Raw genomic sequence first — 21,738 nt, forward strand, 5'->3', positions numbered from 1 at the left:
TTTCCGAAGGCCTCGGGAATGGCCCGGGACCCTCCGGCCCCCTCCATCTGGCCATTTGCAGCCCCGCCCAGCCCTGGGTGTGAACGGCCTGGGCTGTCCCCTCATTGGACCCCTCCCCGCGCTGGATGCCTCCCCATACCGGGCCCGTCCCCGACCTGGGCCCCTCCGCTTGCCAGTGCTGCTGGGGGGCCCTAGAGGCCCCTCCGCGGTACCCCTAGCTGCTGTGGGTTTGCCAGCTGAGGGTTATTTTGTCACACATCTTTTTCCTGGTTAATTATTAAAACTAAGTAAAATGCTCATGTTTCTGGTTCATTTACACTGAAATCCTGAAGGTGTTACTGTGGAAAGGATGTTTGATTACTCAGAGCCCCGGGGTCCTTTCCAGCTCTGACTCTGCTCTGTGTTTTATTTTCGGTGCCCCCTCGTCCCATCTCTAACAACCTTTGCGCTCCGGAGACGGCTGGCTGTGCTTTGGTCACCCTGCGTCTCTGTGATCCAGGTGGAGAAAACACAGCAGACAGGGTGTTATTTTCAATCTCTTCACGACGTGTTAGCAGAACACAAGCTTTCAGCGTCCTTGCGGGCCGAGTGGGGCCTTTTCATTTCGGGAAGATTCCACGTGGGGGTGGGGGCGGGGGCGGGGTCCGCCTTCCTGTGACATCCAGCAGGTAGAGGCCAGCACCAGGGCCCCAGTGCCTGTCACCTGCAGCCACCATCGTGCTGGCGTCAGTCCCAGCAGCGTCCCCAGTGCCTGCCCAGTGCCTGGGCCACCGCTGCCCCCGAGGCCCGTGTCCTGCCCGGCTACGCACACAGGCTCTGTGTGTGAGGCCCTCCCAGCACATGGTGGGTGGCCGCTCGGTGTGCAGGGCTGAGGGCCTCTGGGACGTGACTTGTCCTCTCTGAGCCTCATTTCTAAAACAGGGTCACTGCCACTTCTCATCGTGTGGCCCTCAGCAGAGCCGGCCCCTGGGGACGCCCGAGCCCTTGAGGGTGGGTTTTGTGCCTTCCCCCACTGCACCTCTGAGCTGCCTCTGATCACTGGTGAGGGCAGTGAGAACCATCTAGTAAACATCTCCACCCTTCCCTGCTCCCCCACCCACCCCATGCCCTGCCCCTGCCCGCCCGTGCCCAGGGGATGTGCCGACTCCAGGGCTCCCTCTGGCCGTGTTTGTTCCCACCTCGTCCTTTCAGAAGAGAAGCAGCGGGCAGCGGGCGGCGGGCCTGGGAGCGGCTGCAGAGCCTGACCCCTGCTCTTGCTTGCTGGGCAGGTCCACAACGTGGCGTTTGCCTTTGAGCTGATGCTGGACGGAGGCCTCAAGACCCCCAAGGCTCGCCCTGAAGGTAATGCCCCGCCCCCGGCCCTGCCTACCCCAGCCCCGGTGCCCCCCGTGCTCGTAGCTTCGGGGACCAGGGCCCGGAGGACTGTGCTGGTTTTTAGCAGCCCCTTGACTTGGAGGGCGTGGCCTCCGCCCACGAGCCTCAGGACCTTTGTCCCCCTGCGGGTGCCAGCGCTCAAGCTGAAGATGCTCTTTCCTGCCTTGAAAGGATATTAAAAGCTTGCTGCAGTCAGATGACTGTTGGGTTGATGTCCCTGACGGCCGGCAAAGGGCAGGGCTTGTGAGCAGGGACGAGGCGTGATCGTGCCGTGTGGGGGTCTGAATAGCCGCAGGGAGGCCCGGGGAGCTGGTGGTGTGGCCGCCCGAGCAGGGAGCCTGGGGGACCAGGAGCGGGCCTGGTGCCTTCCTCGGACCTGCCCGTTCACAGAGGGCATCGGGCCTGTTGGCCGCCTCCGGCTCGGTGGCTCCTGACCTCCCGTCGCCGCAGCCGTGGCCGGCGGTGGGAGGGTGCCGGGGCCGAGGCCTCAGGACCGGGGAGACCCTGGGGGCCCCGGGTGTCGGTGGGAGCCCCTGAGTTCATTCTGAGGGTGAACCGGCGGGCAGGCCGTTTCTCCTCTGCGAGTCTTGGTCTCCTGTGCCAAACGGGAAGGCGGGGGGTGGGGAGGGTTATGCCAGCGCCCTGCGCTTGCCTCCTGCTCTGACAAGCTGGGCTTGGAAACGCTCTGGGACTCCGTGTAAGGACAGCTGTTGGCTCACGGCAGCCCCTCAGCCTGCCTTCCGTAAGAGATGCTATTTTTGCTTCTGGGGTTGAGTCCCTGCAGGGGGAAAGCAAGGTGATCGTGCTCTGGCCCGACAAGGGGCTTTGCACCCCCTGCCAGTTCTACAGGGGAACAGGACTGGGGCCCAGAGCAGGGATGTCACTTGTCTGGGGTCACAGGGCAAGTGAGAACACCCAGGTGCCCAACACCCAGGAGGACCGGTCCCTTTCCCACCAAAGAAGGCAGCCTACACTTAGTAGGCTGTCGGATCCTCCGAGGGTCCTGCCGTGGCCTACCCCCGGCCCCGTTGCCTGACCTCGAGGGGGCAGGATGGAGTAGCAGCCCCCACCCCGCCCTGCCCCAGAATGCCCACTGTCGGTCCTGGCACCGGATGGCCCGTGGGAGTTGGACCCAGTAAGCATCCTTGGCTGTTGGAGACCCCGCCCCACGTGGACACCACTGGCCCCCAGACCGGTCTCGCTGCAGACTCTGTCCCGGCCATCCCAGGTGCTCACTGAGCGGGCAGGTGGCCTGGGGGCCCCTGTGGCAGTCTGTGTCTCGGGACGGCGCTGCCCAGGGCGTCCCGGGCGTGGCGGCTGTCGGTCTTTAAGCCAAGGTGCTCCGCTGTGGACGCGACAGCTGCCCCGCGTGCTCCTGTGTGCTGGCACTCGGGCTCGGGTGTCCTCACCCCGCCCACGGGTTCTGTTTCCTTCCGCAGATGTGGTAAATCTGGATCTCAAGTCCACCCTGAGGGTCCTTTACAACCTGTTCACCAAGTATAAGAACCTGGAGTGACCTCGGAGAGCAGCGGAAACCGCTGTGCAGGGCGGGGAGGCCCGCTGGCTTCCCCTCCGAGCCAGGGTTGTCCCCGCCCCCACCCCCACTCCACCCGGCCTTTTCGGGTCGTTGCTCTTAAATTCCCTTGTGTGACTCCTGTAACTCTGCAGCGGGCAGGACCCTTGCGAATCCGGGGTTCTGCGCTCCTGCCTTGTTTGTGGCTCCTCCAGTGTCCCGGTCGCACCCACACCTCCCAGCCCATGGGAGGGGCACCCTGCGATCCTCTGGACCCAGCGATGAACCGCCCCGGGCGATGAGAACAGCATCAGTAGCTCTACCCGAGCCGAGACTCAGCTGGACCGTTCTGGGGGAATCTCCGTGGAAGCAAGACCTTTTCCGTAAAAAGCATTTTACGGTTTTAAAAACTGCTTTTAAAGTCCCAGAAGCTTTCGATGGAACAGGAGGGCTTGTGCCGTGTTCTGCTTCTTGACCAGTGTTCTTTCATTCACTTTTTGCGTGAACATCTGAGACCCGGATGACCCGCTGCCGTGGTGTGGGAGGAAGGGTTTGCTGAGGCTATTTCTGTATTTCTTTTCTTCTTCTTCTTCTTTTTTTTTTTTGTGACAGCCAAATGGGTTGTGTTAGGAGCGACACCTAAAATGTTGCTCCATCCATCTCAGAGGCCCTGTTTGGGAATAGATGCGTTTTTCAAACTTCTAGAAAGGGGAGTCTATCAGCTTGCCAGGGGCTTCTAGAACAAGGTGCCACGGGCAGGGGGCTTAGGCAGCAGAAGTGGGTGGTCTCCCGGCTCTGGAGGCCAGAAGTCCCAACATCACGGTGTTGGCTTATGGATGGCCGTCCTCCCCCCTGTGTCCTCGTGTCATCGTCCCTATGAGTGTCTGCGTCCTGATCTCTTATAAGGACACCAGTCATAATGGATTAGGGCCCCCCCCGTGTGACCTCATGTTAACATACGGACCTCTGTATAGACCCTGTCTCCAAATACAGTGACATTTTGAGGTACTCGGGGTGAGAGCTTCAACGTATGGATTCCAGGGGACACTGTTCAGCCCTTAATGGGGGGATATGAAGTGCTCCTCCCCCTCCTCCCGAGTGTGGCTTTCTAGAACCCTGCTGGCCTCTCCCGCTGGTCGCTTGGTGCCACCCGCCCTCCTCCCCTGTTCACCTTGGCTCAGGAGAGAAATAGGGCCGTCCTGCTGTCCGTAGGCACCGTCGAGCTCGTGTGTCCTACTAAATCGAATGCCAGTGCTCACGGCTCACAAAACGGCTTAATATTCTGGCTCAGCCCCGCTGCTTCCAGGCTGGGGCTAGTTTCAGAATCGCCGTTTTGATGGAGGTGGTTTCCCAACGGGGGAAAGAAATAATTAAAACAGCATTACCGTGGTTCCTACGGATGCAGTGACATTAAAGATCCACGTTGACAAAATAGCCAAGGCTGGAAGGTTCCATGCTGACTTCATTACACGCCTAGAATGCCAGCATCCTGAAAGCCGTGGAGACCAGTCGTCTGGCCCCGTTCACAGGCAGGCTTGGCGAGGGTGATCCCTGGGGGCCCGGGGGGCTGAAAGGGGGTAGGAGTGGGGACACGGGATTTGGAAAGCACACGACCTTGGGGTTTTCAGGCCAGACAGGCTCCGCACCACGAAGGGGAGGGAATTGCCCTGGAAGGCAGGGGGGCTCTGCGTTCCCGGGCGACGAGCCCTCTTCAAGCCCTGTGTGTTTCTGGTCGGAGGGTAAGAGGGATACTAAGATCCGGGTCAACTATGAACAGGCACCTTGGCCTCACAGTGCTGACTGCTGAAGGCCGTGGGTCCGGCAAAAGATGTCATCTCTCCAAACCGGTTTTATTCGAGTTGGATCAGGGGGGTGGATGTGCCTTCCGCACACCTGTAAGGGGCCCTGGAGCTGTGTGCACTTCATTTCCCTCCCTTCCCCGTCCAGTGAGAATCGGAGTTGAAAGCATGGCCTGGACGTTCGTATGGTGGTGGGGGGGAGGGGTGCAGATGTGAGGCAGAGGGCAGGGCCACCTCTGGGGACGGTCCCCCCCTCCTCTGATAAGCCCCATTGGCCACACTTGGGCATCAGAAGCAACTTTCCTTAATCCCGGAAAGTTCTAGAACCCTTCCTCAAGTGACCCACATTTTCAGTGAATTGTGTTTCCAGGAAGGAGGCCCCTCCACAGGAACTAAGGACAAGCCAGCTCGTTTGCGCCCGAGCGGCGATGGCTCGGGGTCTCCGGGGCCAGAGTGCGGGGTCGGATGGGGGTGGTGAGTTGGTCACCTTTAATCCTTCTCTGAGTGGCTTTTGTTCGCGTCCTCCACCGGCCACGGGGAAGCCGCCTGCAGCTTCGTTTCCCTTGTGACAACCGCGGGGTATCCTGTAGGCCGAGCCCCGTGTGCCCCAGTGTCCTAACTGCATGTGACAGAGAGCTGTGTTTTAAAGGAACCAGATGCTTTTTTCAGCCCCTTTGTGTGCCAGTGTTTCACAGTCTTTTTAATTGTTTGAAGCCATGTCTGTTTTGGGTTTCTGGATATTAAAGAAAAGCCGCTAAAACCCTGGCTGTGCTGTTATGCTGCCCACCTGGCTGGCCGCGGGAAGCTGAGGCTTTTCCTGAGTGCCGCTGGCCAGCACCCTCTATGCAAACCTGATCTGTCCTAAGCTGGAGACTCGGTCAGGAGGGTGCCAGGAAGTGCCAACAGTGTGCTGTTATTTATTCCAATAAAGAACTCGAGAGCGTGGGGCCGTCCGCTGCTTGTGTCTGGTTTTTCTCTCCTGCGCTTAGGGGTCATCGGTTCGCGCCAGCCTGGTGCTGGGGGCTGGGACACACAGAAGCTCCAGGAGCTTCCGATTGGACCAGGCCTGCTGGACAGCGGCGCTGTCTCAGGGGGTGGTGTCCTTACGCTGCAAGGCGAGGGACCTGAGTGGCCCTCGACGGTGGCCAAGGGCTCGTGCTCCATGCCGGCCCTGCTGTGAGCCTTCCCTGCAGAAGTCACGGGGTGATCCGGGCGCCTCGAAAAGAATCCCCGATTGCCGCCCCAAAGAACCCAGGCTTCGGAGAATTGCCTGGTCCAAACCCGCTTTGTTCCCATGTGACTGCCGGCTGGTTAGTTCTCCCTCGCTTTCCACGGTGGGAACGTCCCTCCAGTTTCCCTCCCTAAAGAGCCACCTTCCTTAATCCTGGTTCGGTTGCCTGTAACTGGGGCCGCTGTAGTTGCTCGAGGCAGAAAGGAATCGAACGCAGGAAATGAGGTGACCCCAGAGCCACGGGAAGGCTGGCGCGGCAGGCTGGGGACAGACCCCCACGGAGGACGCTTCGCACCGCACCGTGGTGCCGGCCGTCCCTGCCGTGACCAGGAGGCTGCTGAGTGGCTGCTGCCCCACGGTTTCAATTTCGAGCCGGATACTTCCCATCCGCCTCTCCAGATGCCTCGCCAGCGTTTTCCGCGCTGGCCTCCCGGACTGCGTCCGTGCGCTGCCTTGCCTCTGGCTTCTGTTTAGACTTGGCCGGTGGGAGGCCCCGGCAGGAGGGAGCGTGGGGGAGAGTGAGCGAGGTCGGGGGGTTTGTACTCCAGGGCCGCCCCTCTGCAGGGCCACCAGGGTCGGAGGGCCCCTCTACCACACCCCTGGCTGGTGGATCTTTCTCTCTGGGCTCTGGTGTCCACTCTGGCCTCTGCCCCGTCGGGCCCTGAGTTCGTGATAACTCGCTCATGTCGCTAGTCTTGGGCTGCGGCACTGTCTCTTCTGTGTTCCCTTAACCCGGCCCCGGTAGGCGCTTTGTCCGACACGCTTCAGTTTCCCTGCGTGGATGGGCCATCTCTGCCGGGACGTGGCCGTGCACCTGGCCCGGGAAGCAGGGGACGCAGGGCCACGCCGTGCCCGCCACACCTGCCCCAGCAAAGCGTGCAGCTGCCCGTCCCCACCATGCTGCAAACTGCCTCTGCCTCTTAGGCTGGTACCTCTGTGAGCGGCGACAATAGTACCTGCCTCGGAGGCTGGTCCCAGTAAACTTAAAGGCCTTAAGGGGCGCCTGGGTGGCTCAGTCCACTGAGCGTCGGACTTCAGCTCAGGTCGTGATCTCACGGCTCGTGAGTTCGCCAGCTCCCCATGGCGGGGAGGTGGGGGTCCCTGGCCTCAGTGGCTGGCTTGGCTGGGGCTGCCACTTGGAGATGGGGAGACCACGAGGGACTGCTGGGGTTGCGAGGCGGGGAGGGGAGAGGGAGAGAAGGAAGAAACGGCAGCATCGCGTCTCCTGGGAGGCATCTGAGGGCCCGGAGGTGTGGCTGGGTGGTTGGCGCTCGGGGGGCAGAGCTTTCCGTCGGGGCCGTGGAGGCACCAGGCCCTGAGGCCCAGCGAGGAGGAAGCTCCCTGCAGACGCAGCCCAGCAGGCCCTGCGGAAGCCACAGGCCCGGAGGAAGTGAGCAGTGTGGGGGGTGGGGGGTGGGGGGACCCTGCCCTCCCCCGGCCCCTCCAGCCCCCAGGGTAGGAACTTACTTTTCTCTGGAAGCCGGTGATCACGATTTGAGCTCCGCGGCCTTCATTTCATGGCAGCCAGGTGAGTCTCAGCTCCCGGGAGCCCTGGGCTCGGGGCTCTCTGCCCGTCTGTAATGTTCAGGAGCGAGAGGGCACAGAGGGAGGGCTCCGGGGGTGGGGGCTTGTGGCGGCCGACCCCAGAGAACACACCCTTAGCTGAGGGAGGGACTCGGGCCAGGCAAAGCCCTGAGCCCCTGTGCACCACCCCCCACCCCCGGCCACCCACGCGTAGAGAGGCGCATTTCCTCCCTCCCGGGACCGGACAGGCAGAAGGGCACCATCTCACCTCCCCGGTAGCCAGGTGGACAGTCTCCCTTTCTCCGCGCCATCTCCCCTGAGCGTCATCCGGCGTGGGGGTGGGAAGAAAGGCCACCCCGTTTCAGGTGAAGAAACTGAGGCCCAGGGCGGGGAGGGGCTGCCGGGGGAGGGGAGATACCCTGAACAGAGCTGGGGCAGACACCCCCTGTGTCCGCTCCACTGCCTTCGGTGAGCTCTGAGTCCGGCCCTGTCTTGTAAAGACCTTCAGGACCAGGAAGGAAGGGGATTCGCCCAAAGTCACGTAGAGCACGCCTGGAACCCGGGCCTCCTCCTAACCCCCAGGCTGGGCTCTTTCCTCCTCTGCGGCCACGTCCCCCGAGCCGAATCCTGTCCAGAAGGAGGCTTGGGAATTCAGGGGGCAGGACCGGTCCCACAGCTGTGGTCTCCCCCATCCTCTGTTCGGGATGGGGCCTCAGAGGTTCCCCGCGGGCCGGCTGCTAGGGCGATGGGGTGGCCCCCGCCAGTGTCCCCATCTTGCCACAGCTCTGGGTCCCGCTGCTGTAGCCAGGTTTCCCGGGTAGGGGGCGGGGGGAGCGGGAGGGCTGGAGCTGCCCCCCATTCTGCGGCCCCCATGTCTTTTGGGGGCCCGAAACGCTGGGGAAACGCGGGGGGCAGAAGAGGAGGGCAAAGCTGCCGGCTGAGCAGGAGAGGAAGTGAGCCCTGGGGCAACAGGAAGGAGGCCGGGCTGGCTTCTCCAGGGGCCCCTGCCCAGAAGGAGCACACGAAGGGGGCCGCACACGCCCCTCGCATGCCGGCCCCTCCCATGCCGACGTGCGCAGTGAGGCCCCCAAAGCGCAGAGAGGCTGAGCCCGCCGAGCCCCACCGTGGACAGCCTCGTTCCGCGTCGGGCCAGGCGGGGCCAGGCCGCCCCCCGAGAGCCAGGCCCCCGTGGACTGGCAGCCGAGCCTGGGGGATGCCGCCAGGCCAGCGTGGTCCCCGCGTCGGAAGGCTGGCGGTGCCACTCCGTGCCCACCTGTCTCAGCCTCAGGGACCTGGAAGGGACGGATCCGGTGCCCCCCTCGCCCTGCCCCCGCGGGAACTCAGGCACCGTAGATGTCACCCATCAGTGGATTCGCCTCAGCCAGCCCTGCCATACGCCCACCCCGGGCATCCCTCTGGAGCTTAACTCCAGGGTTTCCCGGATCTTGACAAGCCCTCAGCCGCGGGCCTCCCTCCACCCCTGCGTCCTGCCAGAATGGGCCCCACGGCCTACTTCTCATCAGGGAGACCCGTCTCCTTGCCTAGGCAGCCCCCGCCCACTCCCCGTGCCTCATGGTCGGGAAGGAACGACAGCCCAGAGCCAGCGTGGGGCTCCTCGGATGGTGATGCCCCCTGTCCCCTGCATCCCCCAGGGCCGGCAAGGCAGAAATGGAGCCGGAATCCTTGTACAACCTGCTGCAGCTCCCGAAGGCGGTGGGCCGGCCGGCGGAGGAGGAGCTCCCACAAGGTGCCGGGGGGCCCAAGTGGGGCTGGGGGTCCGGGCAGGGCGGAGGGGCGGGTCTGCGGGCAGGTCCGGGCCCTGCCTTGCTTCCCAGGTTGTTCACTGAACACCCAATTTGTGCAGCCCCTGCCTATGCCTTCTGCTTTATCCTTGACAACTCCCACCCCCGCCTCTGGAAACTTTGGCAGGTACCCCCATACCGCTCATAACCACACATCTCGCGTTTGAGGATGACACTGGTAACGCGATATTAACTGCTCCTACGTGCTGTGCACGTCCTACAAGCTGCACCTCGTTTATTGCTCTGAGGGTAGGCGTTCCTGCCTCCCTTGTATGCGCGAGGAAACTGAGGCCCAGTGAATAATGTAGCAGTGGCAGGTGACTCCGTTAACGCGGTGGAGCTGGGGTTGGGAACCCAAGGAGGGGAGCCCCAGCATTCAGGTTCCCCTCCCGCCATGCCCTGCTGGCAGATATCTGCAGAGATCCGACTTGGCGGGGGATGGGGGTTATTGATCTGCTTCCTTCAGTCATGTGGGTCCCTTTAAATAGTGGGTGGGCACAAGGGCGCCTGAGTGACTCAGACTTTGGCTCAGGTCACGATGTCCGTGAGTTCAAGCCCCGTGTTGGGCTCTGTGCTGATAGCTCAGAGCCTAGAGCCTGCTTTGGATTCCGTGTCCCCCTCTCTCTGCCCCCCCTCTCAAATATAAATAAACATGAAAAAATTTTTTTTTTCATGTTTATTTATATTTGAGAGAGACAGAGACAGAATGCGAGTGGGTTGGGGCGGAGAGAGAGGGAGGCACGGAATCCGAAGCAGCTCCAGGCTCTGAGCTGTCAGCACAGAGCCCGATGCAGGGCTCAAACTCACGAACCGCGAGAGCATGACCTGAGCCGAAGTCAGAGGCTCAACCGACTGAGCCACCCAGGCGCCCCCCAAAATGTTTTTAAAAAGTGGGTGGGCATGGGACGGGGCAATTCAATGGGTGTGGGTCCCCCTTTTAGCAAGTCTGTTTTCTGAGCTCGGGGAGTTTGTGGCCACTGCCCCTGAAACCTCCCTTCCCAAGGAGATGTTTGGAAAGGACAACGCAGGTACCCAAAGCTGTCAATCCCCCTGTTACAGAAAAGAGGCAAATCAGGAAGCAAGCCAAATGTCCCGCTCAGCAAGGGCGTTAAGTGAACTCACTAGAATTTATGTAACCTTTAAGACATAAATATGGTGACGGAGGAAAAGTGTGACATAGTTGAAACGTAAGAGCAGAATGCAACTTGAGCTAGACCCTGTGAATACAGCCTGAATTTTAAGATGGGCGATGTGGCCGAGAGACCCCGGAGCAGCGAGCGAGTCCCTGGGGGCCGGGCGGGCATTGCCCAGAGTCGAGAAGCTGACTTCCTTAAGTGCCTGGTGCTCTCTGTTTATAGATGGTTTAACGCTGGAAAGCATCACGAGCAAAACTGCTGTTAGCGGTGGGGCTTGGTTATTTGAAAAAATATTTATTTTTTGTTTTGCAGTGGATTTAGAAATACTCAAAGTACTGGCAGGCGCAGCTGGAACATGGGATGATTCAGAGCGGCAGGAAACCTGCTCCAGGAAGGAGCTGGCGGGGGGTGGGGGTGGGGTATCGCCGGAGGCTTTCACCCACCCACCCACCCACTCCCCACACATCGGTCCAGAGACGGCCCGGGCCCAGCGTGTTAGATATCCCCGCCTCTTGTCAGGAGATACGGGGCCGGGGAGAACTCGAAGGTTTTCAGATCATCTAGGAAAAGTCTCCAGCCGCGTCGTGGGAAGACAGAGGCATCGCATTTTGTGAACCTGGGCAAGGCAGTGTCCCCCGTGCTGACTCAGTTTCCCCCATGTTCATCGAGACTAGATCCTCTCGGCCCTGCCATTTGTGGGTGCCGCGAGTCTAAGGCGTCGGGAAGCTGCTGACCAGAGGGTCAGCCAGGGTGGTCTCGGCGTCCTGCCCGTGCCAGGGAGCCAGACAGACTGGGGTGAAATCCGCCGTGGCCCCCTGGTGCCCGGCCCCCGGGCTCGTGCGAGCCCCTCTGCTTAAGTACGTGGGTAGAATTTGCCAGATAAAACACAGGACACCCAGTTATCATTTGAATTTGAGGCAGGAAACAGTTTTCCAGGCGAACTGTGTCCCCAAAATATATTGTTGTGCCTGAGGATGAGCTGGTGCTCATGAGGGGAACCCGGAGGGAAGGGCATTTGGGGTGTGGCTGGAACAGCACGGGCAAAGAAAGAGGTGTAGAGGACGAGGCGTGTCTGGGAGGACCAAGTCTCTTTAGATGTTTGATGCTCAGGGTGTGTGTGTGTGTGTGTGTGTGTGTGTGTGTGTGTGTATCTGTGTGTGCGTGCGTGTGCACGCGTGTGTATCAGTGGCCGTGTCTGTGGATCTGTGTGGGCGCGCGTGTGATGCGGCAGGACCCAATTCCCCGGGTGTCGAGGTGCCAGGCTGCCCAGCCACCCCCTGCAGGGACCCCACACGCGTGTCATGCTCGCCTCTGCTTCCAGGAGAAAAGAAGAGGTACCTGCCACCCACCTCGCGGGGGGACCCCAAATTTGAAGCGCTGCAGGAGGTACATCTCCTTCCGCGGTCTCCCCTTGGGGCGGGGTCTGTCCCGCTCCTCCCCTCTCTGACCTCCGCCTGGCGGGTGGTGACCCTGCGGGTCCCCGGGAGACCTGCTGAACGGCTACGCGAGGGAACATCTATTGAGCACCGACTGCGTGCCTTTACGTAGATGATCCCCACAAGCCTCACGACGCTTGAGAGGGATCTGCCGTCCCGAATCCCATGGAGTGAGTGGGAAGCTCAGAGGGGTGACCTGGCCCGTGGGGGGACACAAGGCCGGCCGGCAGAGTTTGACCCAGGCCCCAAAGCTTGTGCACTTGCCCCTGCTCGGCCGCGCACGGCAGCGGAGAGCTGGCAAAAGGGGCAGAACGGGGGGTGAGTCACCCGGGCCCCCCCCGCGTCTCTCCTTGGCTGGGAGGCTGCCGCTGTACCTGCTGGGCCAGCTCGGTATAGGCAGGTTCAGGCCTCTGTTTTCGTCTGCCTTATTGCTCCAGTCTCCACGTGGCCTTTCTGGTGCCTCCTCCAGGGAGGCCTCCTGGCCTGCACCACCTTCCATCCCTCCAGGCCGTGGCCGTTTTCCCGTCCCTTCCTCTCTCCCTCCCGTTCCCTGGCTCCCTCCATCCCACCTTCCCCGCCGTCAGGCACTGGGACCCGAGTAGAACCAGCGAGGCCCTTGCCGGAAACCTGACGGGGTGCCGACACGTCCTAGTTGGGGCTCCTCCTGGAGCTTACCCTGAGAAGGATTTGGGTGCAGGTCGTGAGCCAGGAGAAAGGAAAGCAAGTGGGTGGGCCCCTCCGGGAGCAGGTGCAGAGACGGAGTAGCTGGGAGGTTGGCTCCCAAGTCCGGAGTAGCCGGCGCTGCTCCCTTAAAGGCACGGGGCTCTGCTTCCTGAGCTCCCGGCCTGTTGAACCCGGGCGGGGACGGACGCCCTGGCAGAGGTGCAGAGGGGAGCAGGGGTGTGTGCGCCTCAGTCGTTGAGTCTGGGGGATCAGGCGGGACCCCGGCAGCCCCTGTGCGGGTGTCCTGGGGCTGGTGCCACCGAGTACCATGAGCCAGGTGGCTTAAAGCAAGGGGAGTTGAAGGTCTCCCAGCCCGTAGGCCGGAAGTCCTCAATCGAGGTGTGGGCAGCGTGGGTCCCTCCCGGGGGTTCCGAGAGGGAACCCATCCCAGGCCTCTTGCCCGGCGTCAGGCGGCTCTGGTGACCCTCGGCGCCCCTTGGCGCCTAGACTCGCCACTCGGGTCTCTGCCTCCCTTGTCACGGGGCCTCCTCTGTGTTTCCAAAGTCACGTCCCTCCTCTCCTTCTGGGCTCTCCCCAGAAGTGCCTACTTAGATCCAGATTTCTACCAACAGCCTCTTCAGGGCAATTCAGGCCTTTCCTGTCGAGGGCCTTCAAAACTCTTCCCATTATCCAGTTCCAGGGCCACCTCCCCACTCTCAGGTACTTGTTGTGGTGGCCTTCTGGGACCAGCACCTTGCACAGGACAAACAGCACCCCGCCCCCCCCCCTCCGCCCCCAGGGCCCAGGTTCCTGCTGAAGAGAAGCAGAGGGTCTTTGGGAAGACAGACTGAGAGGGCAGGGAGGGCTTCCTGGAGGAGGTGACGTTTGACCTGGACTTGAAGGATGGTATAGGAGCTGGGGGGTGGGAGGAGGGCCTTGCGGGTCAGAGCTGAGCCAGGCGGGGGACCCGGGGAGGAGTGGTCCCGGGTCAGCCGTCCCCTTGGGGTCTTCAGGTGCTGATGGAGTGGATCAATGCCAAGCTCCTCCCGGAGCACATCGTGGTCCGCAGCCTGGAGGAGGACATATTCGATGGGCTCATCTTGCACCACCTTTTCCGTAAGCAGCTGCTCCCAGGGTACATGGGCCTGGGCCCCAGCACCGTCCCAGCCTGGCCCCTTCAGGCCCCAGGGGTGGACTCCTCAACAGCCGCCCCCTCCCCGTCACCGTTGCGATGTCGGGTTCGGTCTGCGCACCTGCCTTCTGCCCGCAAAGCGGTGAGGTCCCAGAGGGCAGGGGTGCGCCCGATTCTGGTCCTCAGCTGACCTGGGGCCTGGCTCGGCAGCGCCCTTTGTGGGACCCTCGGTAGTTGGACAGAACGATCCTGCCAGCCCCTTCCGGAGCACCTGCCAAGGAGCAGGTGTGGTTAATCTTCAGAAAAACCCTATCCTCTTACTATCCCCATTTTATGGATGAGGAGAATGAGGCTCGGAGAGGCCTCGTCACTTGCCCAGCGTCTTGCAGTGGGGAAGGCGGGGGAGTCAGGGTCTGAGCTTAGGAGTCTAGGCCACCCTGCCTTGCGAAAAGGAAGTGCACGTAGCTGAGCAGAAGGCTAAGGTCAAGGTGAGGTGGGCCAGTGGAGGGCGGCTCGGAGGGCCGGGGCTCGCTCGGGTACAGGGCTTGTGGCGGTGGAGGAGGCCTAGGGGGGCACGGTTCTCACCCCTCCCTCCCTGTCCTGCCTTTCTCGGCCTCTCCCCCCGACTCCCTCCTGGGCCCTCTCCCGATCTGCCCTCAGAGATGCTGACCGGGCTCCGGCTGGACGTGGAGGAGATGGCTCTCACGGCCCCCAACCAGAGGCGCAAGCTGGAGGCCGTCCTGGAGGCAGTCAACCGCAGCCTTCAGGCAGAAGATCAGCCGCTCAAGTGGAGCGTGGACGGTACGTGGGGCCTCGGCTGGGGCGGGGTCCCCGGGAGGGCGGGGGAGCCTGGGTCCCTGTGCAGCACCGGCCTCTTGTTTCCTCTGCCTCTGGGGTGGGGGCACCCTGGGGGCTTCCGGGGAGCCTCCCGTGCAAAGTCGTGCACCCCGTTGAGGGCCAAGAGCCCTACACGCTTCTGCGCCCCGGAGGTGTCGCCGCGGCAAAGCCCGCGGCCGTGTAACGGCATAAACGCGGTCAGTGAGGCCCCTACTGTTTGAGTTCCAAGCACCACGAGATCCCACGTATCCCGTCAGATGGGTGCTACCGGTCTCGTTTCGTTAATTGATTTAAGCTCTACCCGCGGTGCCTGCTTTGGAGCGAATGGGAGCGAGCAAAGCCCCCACTCGGATCTCCGCCCCCGCCCCCATTTTCCAGATGAGCAAACTGAGGCTGAAGGGGTTGAGTGCCTTCTCCGAGATTGGGAGGTGGTGATGTAACAGTTTTCAAGCCCAGTTTTTGTTGGGTTGCGTGCCTTCACCGCTGTATTTAACGTCCCGCTTTTAACAACTGATGGGCGTAACGTTGGCCCTGAATTAAGCCACACTCATCTGAAGCCAACAGTTTCTTGCACTGGGGCCCCCGCTGTAGGGCCTCGAGCGGCTCAAAATTGTAAAGGGTGGCTGTCTCTGTGTCGAAAGCCCCGTCCACTTGGGGAATTGTGCCCGTGGGCTGTATTCGCAGAGCAGGGTGATGAGAGCACAGGGTGGCTATTTTGGGTTCCAAATAAGTATCTCCAGCCCTCTGCCTTCCAGGAGGCTGGAGGCAGATCTCCTTGGTCTTCAGAGGGTTGTTGGGACAATATGGAGCCCTCCGTGTGGCCCCAGGTATCGGTGGCCCCTTCCGCTCTGACCTGTGCCCTCTCCCCTCCCAGCCATCTTCAACAAGGACCTGCTGGCCACCTTGCATCTCCTCGTGGCCCTGGCCAAGCGCTTCCAGCCCGACCTACCCCTCCCGACCAATGTCCAGGTGGAGGTGGTCACCATGGAGGTACGGGGCTGGGTGCCGGGGGGACCCCTGTGTACAGGCTGAGCATCTTGGGTCCATGTCACCGTACCCTGGGTTCGGGGGTGCTGCGTGGGGAGGGGCTGAGCCAGGATGTTTTCTTAGGAGCCTCAAGATATATCACATCCCTCCAGGACTGCAGAGGGGCCTAGGCTGGAGCTGTGGGTGGAGATATTGAGAGTCTGTGGTGGCAGGGGGCCTAGGGTCACATGGTCACATGGTCACATGGGCCATAAGTGGTCATCTGTCTGTTCATGGCCTTTCAGGAGCCTTCATAGTTTTGGCCCGGGCCACTGCGGTGTTGTCCCTCATTCACCAACGATGGCTGTGACCGTGCAAGGGAGCCTTCTCGTTTCTCCACCTGCAGGGTCCCCTTGCTCTAGCATATGCACAACTGGTGCTGAAGTTCATGTCCCCGGAGCCCATGGCTTCTCCCTCAGGCAGAGTCTGAGCATCACAAACGGGGCCCCCACCTTCTCCTGCTCCCCATTACTCCCTCCCCCAACTTCTGAGTGCCTGATGAGCCATGGGGCTTCCCATCTTGGAGCTTACGTTTCACTCAGATGAAATCATTATTCTTTCAAAACCGTTGATTAAAATTCTCCACTAGCAGTGTCATGACTTTGTTTATACTTCTTATATAAATCAGAGGTGACTTCATTCCTTCATTCCTTCACTCATTCACTTATTCATTAACCCATTCACCTACCTATCCACCCATCCATTTACCCATCCATCCATCTATCCCTTCACCATCCATCTATCCATCCACCCATCCACCCACTCATCCATCCACCATCTATCCACCATCCACCCACCATCCATCCATCCATCCACCATCCATCCATCCATCCATCCATCCACCCACCTACTCACCCACCAATCCATCCATCCACCCATCCATCCACCCACTCATCCATCCACCCACCCATCCATCCACCCATCCACCCATCCCACCCATCCATCCATCCATCCACCCACCTACCCACCCATCAATCTATCCATCCATCCATCCACCCATCCACCATCCATCCATCCACCCACCAATCCATCCATCCATCCATCCACCCATCCATCCATCCACCCATCCATCCATCCATCCACCCACCTACCCACCCATCAATCTATCCATCCATCCATCCACCCATCCACCATCCATCCATCCACCCACCAATCCATCCATCCATCCATCCACCATCCATCCATCCACCCATCCATCCATCCATCCATCCATCCACCATCCATCCATCCACCCACCTACCCGCCCACCAATCCATCCATCCATCCATCTGCCATCCATCCATCCATCAACCCACCTACCCACCCACCAATCCATCCATCCACCATCCATCCATCCATCCATCCACCCACCTACCCACCCACCAATCCATCCATCCACCCATCCATCCACCATCCATCCATCCATCCATCCACCCACCTACCCACCCACCAATCTATCCATCCATCCATCCATCCACCATCCATCCATCCACCCACCTACCCACCCACCAATCCATCCATCCATCCATCCATCCGCCATCCATCCATCCATCAACCCACCTACCCACCCACCAATCCATCCATCCATCCATCCACCATCCATCCATCCACCCATCCATCCATCCACCCACCCATCCATCCATCCACCATCCATCCATCCATCCATCCACCTACCTACCCACCCACCAATCCATCCATCCACCATCCATCCATCCATCCATCCACCCACCTACCCACCCACCAATCCATCCATCCACCCATCCATCCACCATCCATCCATCCATCCATCCACCTACCTACCCACCCACCAATCCATCCATCCATCCACCATCCATCCATCCACCCATCTATCCATCCACCCACCCATCCATCCATCCATCCATCCACCCACCTACCCACCCACCAATCCATCCATCCACCCATCCATCCACCATCCATCCATCCATCCATCCACCTACCTACCCACCCACCAATCCATCCATCCATCCATCCATCCATCCATCCATCCATTATTCATTTGTCATTCAGATCAACACATGTTTATTGACTCCCTGTGAGCCAGGGACTGAGTGAGACTCTGGGGATATCTGGGGAACAAGACAGACATTGTCCCCATCCTCATGGGGCCCAAGGCTCATGAGCAAGAAAGACAATTGAGCCAGGCCACAGTGATGAGCACCGTCCAGGAGACGCCCTGAGGAGGGAAAGAGGTAGGGTGAGCTGGGTTCTGGGGCTGCACTGGCCACTACAGTCTTTCGGTGGCTGCTGGCGTGGGTCCCCGAGTTTTCTGGGATTACTCAATTTCTTCCCTGTTTTTCTTTCTTAGAGCACCAAAAGTGGTCTGAAGTCGGAGAAGTCGATGGAACAGCTCACTGAATGCAGGTGAGGGAAGAGTCAGGGCTTGCAGCACAGGCCGAGCTATATTATTTGGGGAATGGGTAACAGGGCCTGAAGCTGGGGACAGACCTGCCCGCCCTTTGTGGGAGGGACCCTCACATCTCGCCAGCTTCCTCTCAGGCCTCAGAGGGCCTCGCTGACCCCTCAGCCCTGCTGAGCGCCTTTCCATCTTGCTGGGCCTCGCAGGGCATGGCCCTGGCTGTTAGGCATGGCCCCCCCCCCCGCCCCCTGCCAGCTCGTTTGTCCTCTGCACAAAAGCAAGCAGAGTTGGGGACAGAAGGGGCTGTGGCTCCCAGTCATGAGGTCACACTATAGCCATTGTGGGCCAGGAGGAATCTAGACCTAGGGTCACAGGACCCCGATGCCATGTCGCTTCCCAGAGCCTGGTGGCCGAGGGCTGGAGCCAAGGGCACCAGACACCAGCATTTATAGAGCACCTAGTGTGTGCGGGGCGGGAGGCTCTGTCCTTGGGTGTCCACAACAGCCAGCTGCTTACCTTTCGTGCGTCTGGACAAGCAGGTTGCTCGGCTAACGGGCTCTTCCCTCTGCCCTCCTGGAGGTAAAGCCTGGCTCTCTGTTTCAGGCTGCCCTCTCTACCCTGCACAGCCCAGTCCCCTGTTGAGGGCCTTGGTCACAGGGGCCACCCGGCCCTCCTGGGACAGCTTGGCCCGCTTTGGGCCCAGAACCTTGCTTCGAAGGGGTGTGGCTGGGGTGGAAAATTTGACACAAGGTCGAAGACAAACCATTCAGAACAAGAGAAACAGAGTGAAAGAAGCCAGACGCAGAAGAGAGCGTGATTTCATTACACGGGCTCCCAGAATAGGCTAAAGCAGTTCACGGCGGGAGGAATCAGGGCAGGGGTGATCTTTGGTGGGGGGGGGGGGGAGCGGGGGCAGGGGAGAGCACGTGGGGGTGCCGGGAAGGGTCTGTATCTTGTTGGGTGCTGATCACACAGGTGCGTGCATATGGAAAAACACACGCGCCTCAATCGTACAACTTGTGTGCTTTATTGTATGACTCCGCCCACCCGAACTAAAACAACAACCACAGAAATGACAAAATCCAGACATAACTAGGTGTGGAAGCCTCCAGGGTGGGGCGTGGGCCTCTTTCTGCCCGTGCCCTGCGCAAGGGCCCTGCCTGCTTACGAACTGCAGGGAAGAAGGGAGCTCGCCCATTTCTCTGTCAACCTTGCTAGTGCTGAGTCTTGTCGTAGTAAGAAACTACAGGTCTGAGGATATTTTTTAACCACGTGTTTACCTTTCTCCCCCCTGCAATTGTCCCTTTAGCACAGACAAGGACCCAGCTACCAGTGAGTACTTTTCCCACCGGGTGTGTGTTAAAACAGACGGGAGGATGAAGGGTCACTTGCTGGGTGTTCTCTGCTCTTGCCTCTGCGCCCCGCTACTTGTATCTCGAGCCTTCTTCTGCTCCGTTTGCCCCTTCTTCTCTCCGTCAGTCCGTCCCAGGATCGGGCTGTTTCCTCTCACGATACTGCTCGAACGGCAGGGAGAGGTTTACAGTTCCCGCCGGTGGTCATGGTGGAGTTGTTATGAACGTGTGGGCTCTGAAGCCACATGGCCTGGGTTCAGACACTAACGTGTCCTCTTGTTAGCCATGTGAACTTGGGCAAGTGATGTAACCTGTCTGTGTCTCAGCTTTCTCATCCGTAAAATGAGATTAATAACGGCACCCACCTGTTGGACTGGTGAGGAGGGTTAAAAGATGATTTGTGAATGTGTTTAGCCCAGAGTGGGTGCCCCATAGTGACTGTGCAGTGGTGTGGCCACTTCTTTTGTGACAGACATCTTCCCCTATTGAGGGATTGGTCCATCCATTTCTTCTTTCATTCATTCACTCAGTTGGCCTAGTCGGCTGTTCATCCATCCATCCATCCATCCATCCATCCACCCACCCACCCACCAATGTATCCTTCCATCCATCCATCCATTCACCAATCCATCTGTCCATCCATCCATCCATCCACCTACCCACCCACCAATATATCCATCCATCTATCCATTCACCAATCCACCTGTCCATCCACCCACCCAACCACCAATCCATCCATCCATCCATCCATCCATCCATCCACCTACCCACCCACCAATCTATCCATCCATCCATCTGTCCATCCATTCACCAATCCATCTGTCCATCCACCCACCCAACCACCAATCTATCCATCCATCCATCCATCCATCCACCTACCCACCCACCAATCTATCCATCCATCTGTCCATTCACCAATCCATCTGTCCATCCACCCACCCAACCACCAATCTATCCATCCATCCATCTATCCATCCATTCACCAATCCATCCATCTATCCACCAATCTATTTGGCCATCCATACACCAGTCCACATCATCCACCCACCCACCAAATTACCCATCCATCCACCCACCCACCAATCCATCTGTCCACACACACCCCACCAGTCCATCCATCATCCATCCATCCTAACATGATTTTTCTCCCTGAACCCTCCCCACTTAGAACACAGATCTGTATGGGCAGGGGGTTCCATGAGGGGTGCTTCACCTGCAAAGGTGGAAATAATGACCTTTGAGGGGCTTCTGAGAACAGGCTGGGGGAAGATGAGTGGGAGGAGGAAGGGAAAGGGAGGTGCAGGGAGGCTGGCCAACGTGTGTGTGTGTGTGTGTGTGTGTGCACGCGCGCACGCAGGGCAGCATGAGAACGTGGGGTGTTGCTCGGGGGGCAGTGTTTGTCAGGGGGCAGCATGAGGGTGGGTCACATGGTGAGGGGAAAGGAGCAGGGCCTCCCCACCACCCCGTCTAGCACATTCATGCTGTTCTGGCTCATGTCAACCGAGCACACATTCGCCTCCCCATTTCCTGGCTCCTTCAGAGACCCGATTTCCCTGGCCACCCAGGCCAAGGGGTCCGAAGGGACTGGTGTCTCCACCATGTTTCCTGGTGCGTGAGGCTATCTGGTGCTACCTTTTCCCTTTCACTAATGAGAGAACCGAGGCACAGAGAGGTGAAGTGACTTGCTCAGAGTTGCACAGCTGCTGAGCATCAGCATCTGAAGGTAAATCCTTCTAGCCAGCTTGGGCACTCGGTGCCCGAGGACCCATCTTCCCTGGGGAGATGTGTTGGCTGCAAATATGAGGAGGGCTGCTTGTGGGAAAAGGGCATTTGGCTAAGGACTCGGGTGTCTGAGGCGGGACGAGGCCCGGGGCTGCCAAGATGCCCCCTTTGTTCCTAAACGAGGCAGGCGTGACTCAGCTGCTGAGGGTGCTGGCCTTTGGCACGACGCAGGGCTCTGTGCCCTCATTCTGCCAATCCAGGAATGCGGGGGAGGAGACGTGCGGGCCAAGTGTCTGTGTGGGGCTGGGCCCTGCTCGGTCACCTACGGCAGCTCCCTGGGCTCCGTGGGCCTGCGGGTGGAGGGGGGAATGGGGACGAAGGAGAGAAGCTTTCCAGGGGAAGGAGCGGTGGCTGAGCAGACGCACAGGCATCCACGGCAGAAAGGATGACCTTTTTTTGTTTTGTTTTATTTTTAAAGTTTTGTTTATTTATTTATTTAGAAAGAGAGAGAACACGAGTAGGGGAAGGGCAGAGAGAGAGGGAGAGAGAGAGAGAGAGAGAGAGAGAGAGAGAGAGAGAGAGAGAGAATGAGAATCCCAAGCAGGCTCTGAGCTGTCAGCACAGAGCCCGACGTAGGGCTCGAACTCACGAACCGTGAGATCATGACCTGAGCCAAGATCAAGACTCGGATGGGTAACAGATGGAGCCACCCGGGTGCCCCAAGATGAAGTTTATCGAGGTCCTACTGTGTGCCCAGCCACCGAGCCAAGTGCCTTATCTGGTACCAAATCTCATCTTTGCGAAGACGCCTTCTAGTAGGTATGATCAGCCATGA

General features: G+C 59.9%; 2 protein-coding genes across 5 annotated transcripts in view; both read left to right on the top strand.

The window, feature by feature from the left end:
* Nucleotides 1-5,631, top strand: part of PARVB (parvin beta) — a 103,574-nt gene extending 97,943 nt beyond the window's left edge. The window contains 2 exon segments of the mRNA XM_045465439.1: nt 1,269-1,341; nt 2,814-5,631. Coding sequence (XP_045321395.1) covers nt 1,269-1,341; nt 2,814-2,890 — 150 coding nt within the window. The 3' untranslated portion in view covers nt 2,891-5,631.
* A 113-nt stretch (nt 5,632-5,744) lies between these two features.
* Nucleotides 5,745-21,738, top strand: part of PARVG (parvin gamma) — a 25,681-nt gene continuing 9,687 nt past the window's right edge. For 3 of the 4 annotated variants that reach the window (XM_045465440.1, XM_045465442.1, XM_045465441.1), the window contains exons 1-7: nt 5,745-7,307; nt 11,701-11,765; nt 13,492-13,594; nt 14,271-14,411; nt 15,322-15,437; nt 17,779-17,834; nt 19,139-19,161. In XM_045465440.1, the coding sequence (XP_045321396.1) occupies nt 6,998-7,307; nt 11,701-11,765; nt 13,492-13,594; nt 14,271-14,411; nt 15,322-15,437; nt 17,779-17,834; nt 19,139-19,161 (814 nt within the window). In that variant the 5' untranslated portion in view covers nt 5,745-6,997. The other variant, XM_045465443.1, reaches the window with a different exon arrangement.

This window comes from Leopardus geoffroyi, chromosome B4, assembly GCF_018350155.1.
Source record: "Leopardus geoffroyi isolate Oge1 chromosome B4, O.geoffroyi_Oge1_pat1.0, whole genome shotgun sequence".
In the NCBI taxonomy this organism is placed as follows: domain Eukaryota; kingdom Metazoa; phylum Chordata; class Mammalia; order Carnivora; family Felidae; genus Leopardus; species Leopardus geoffroyi.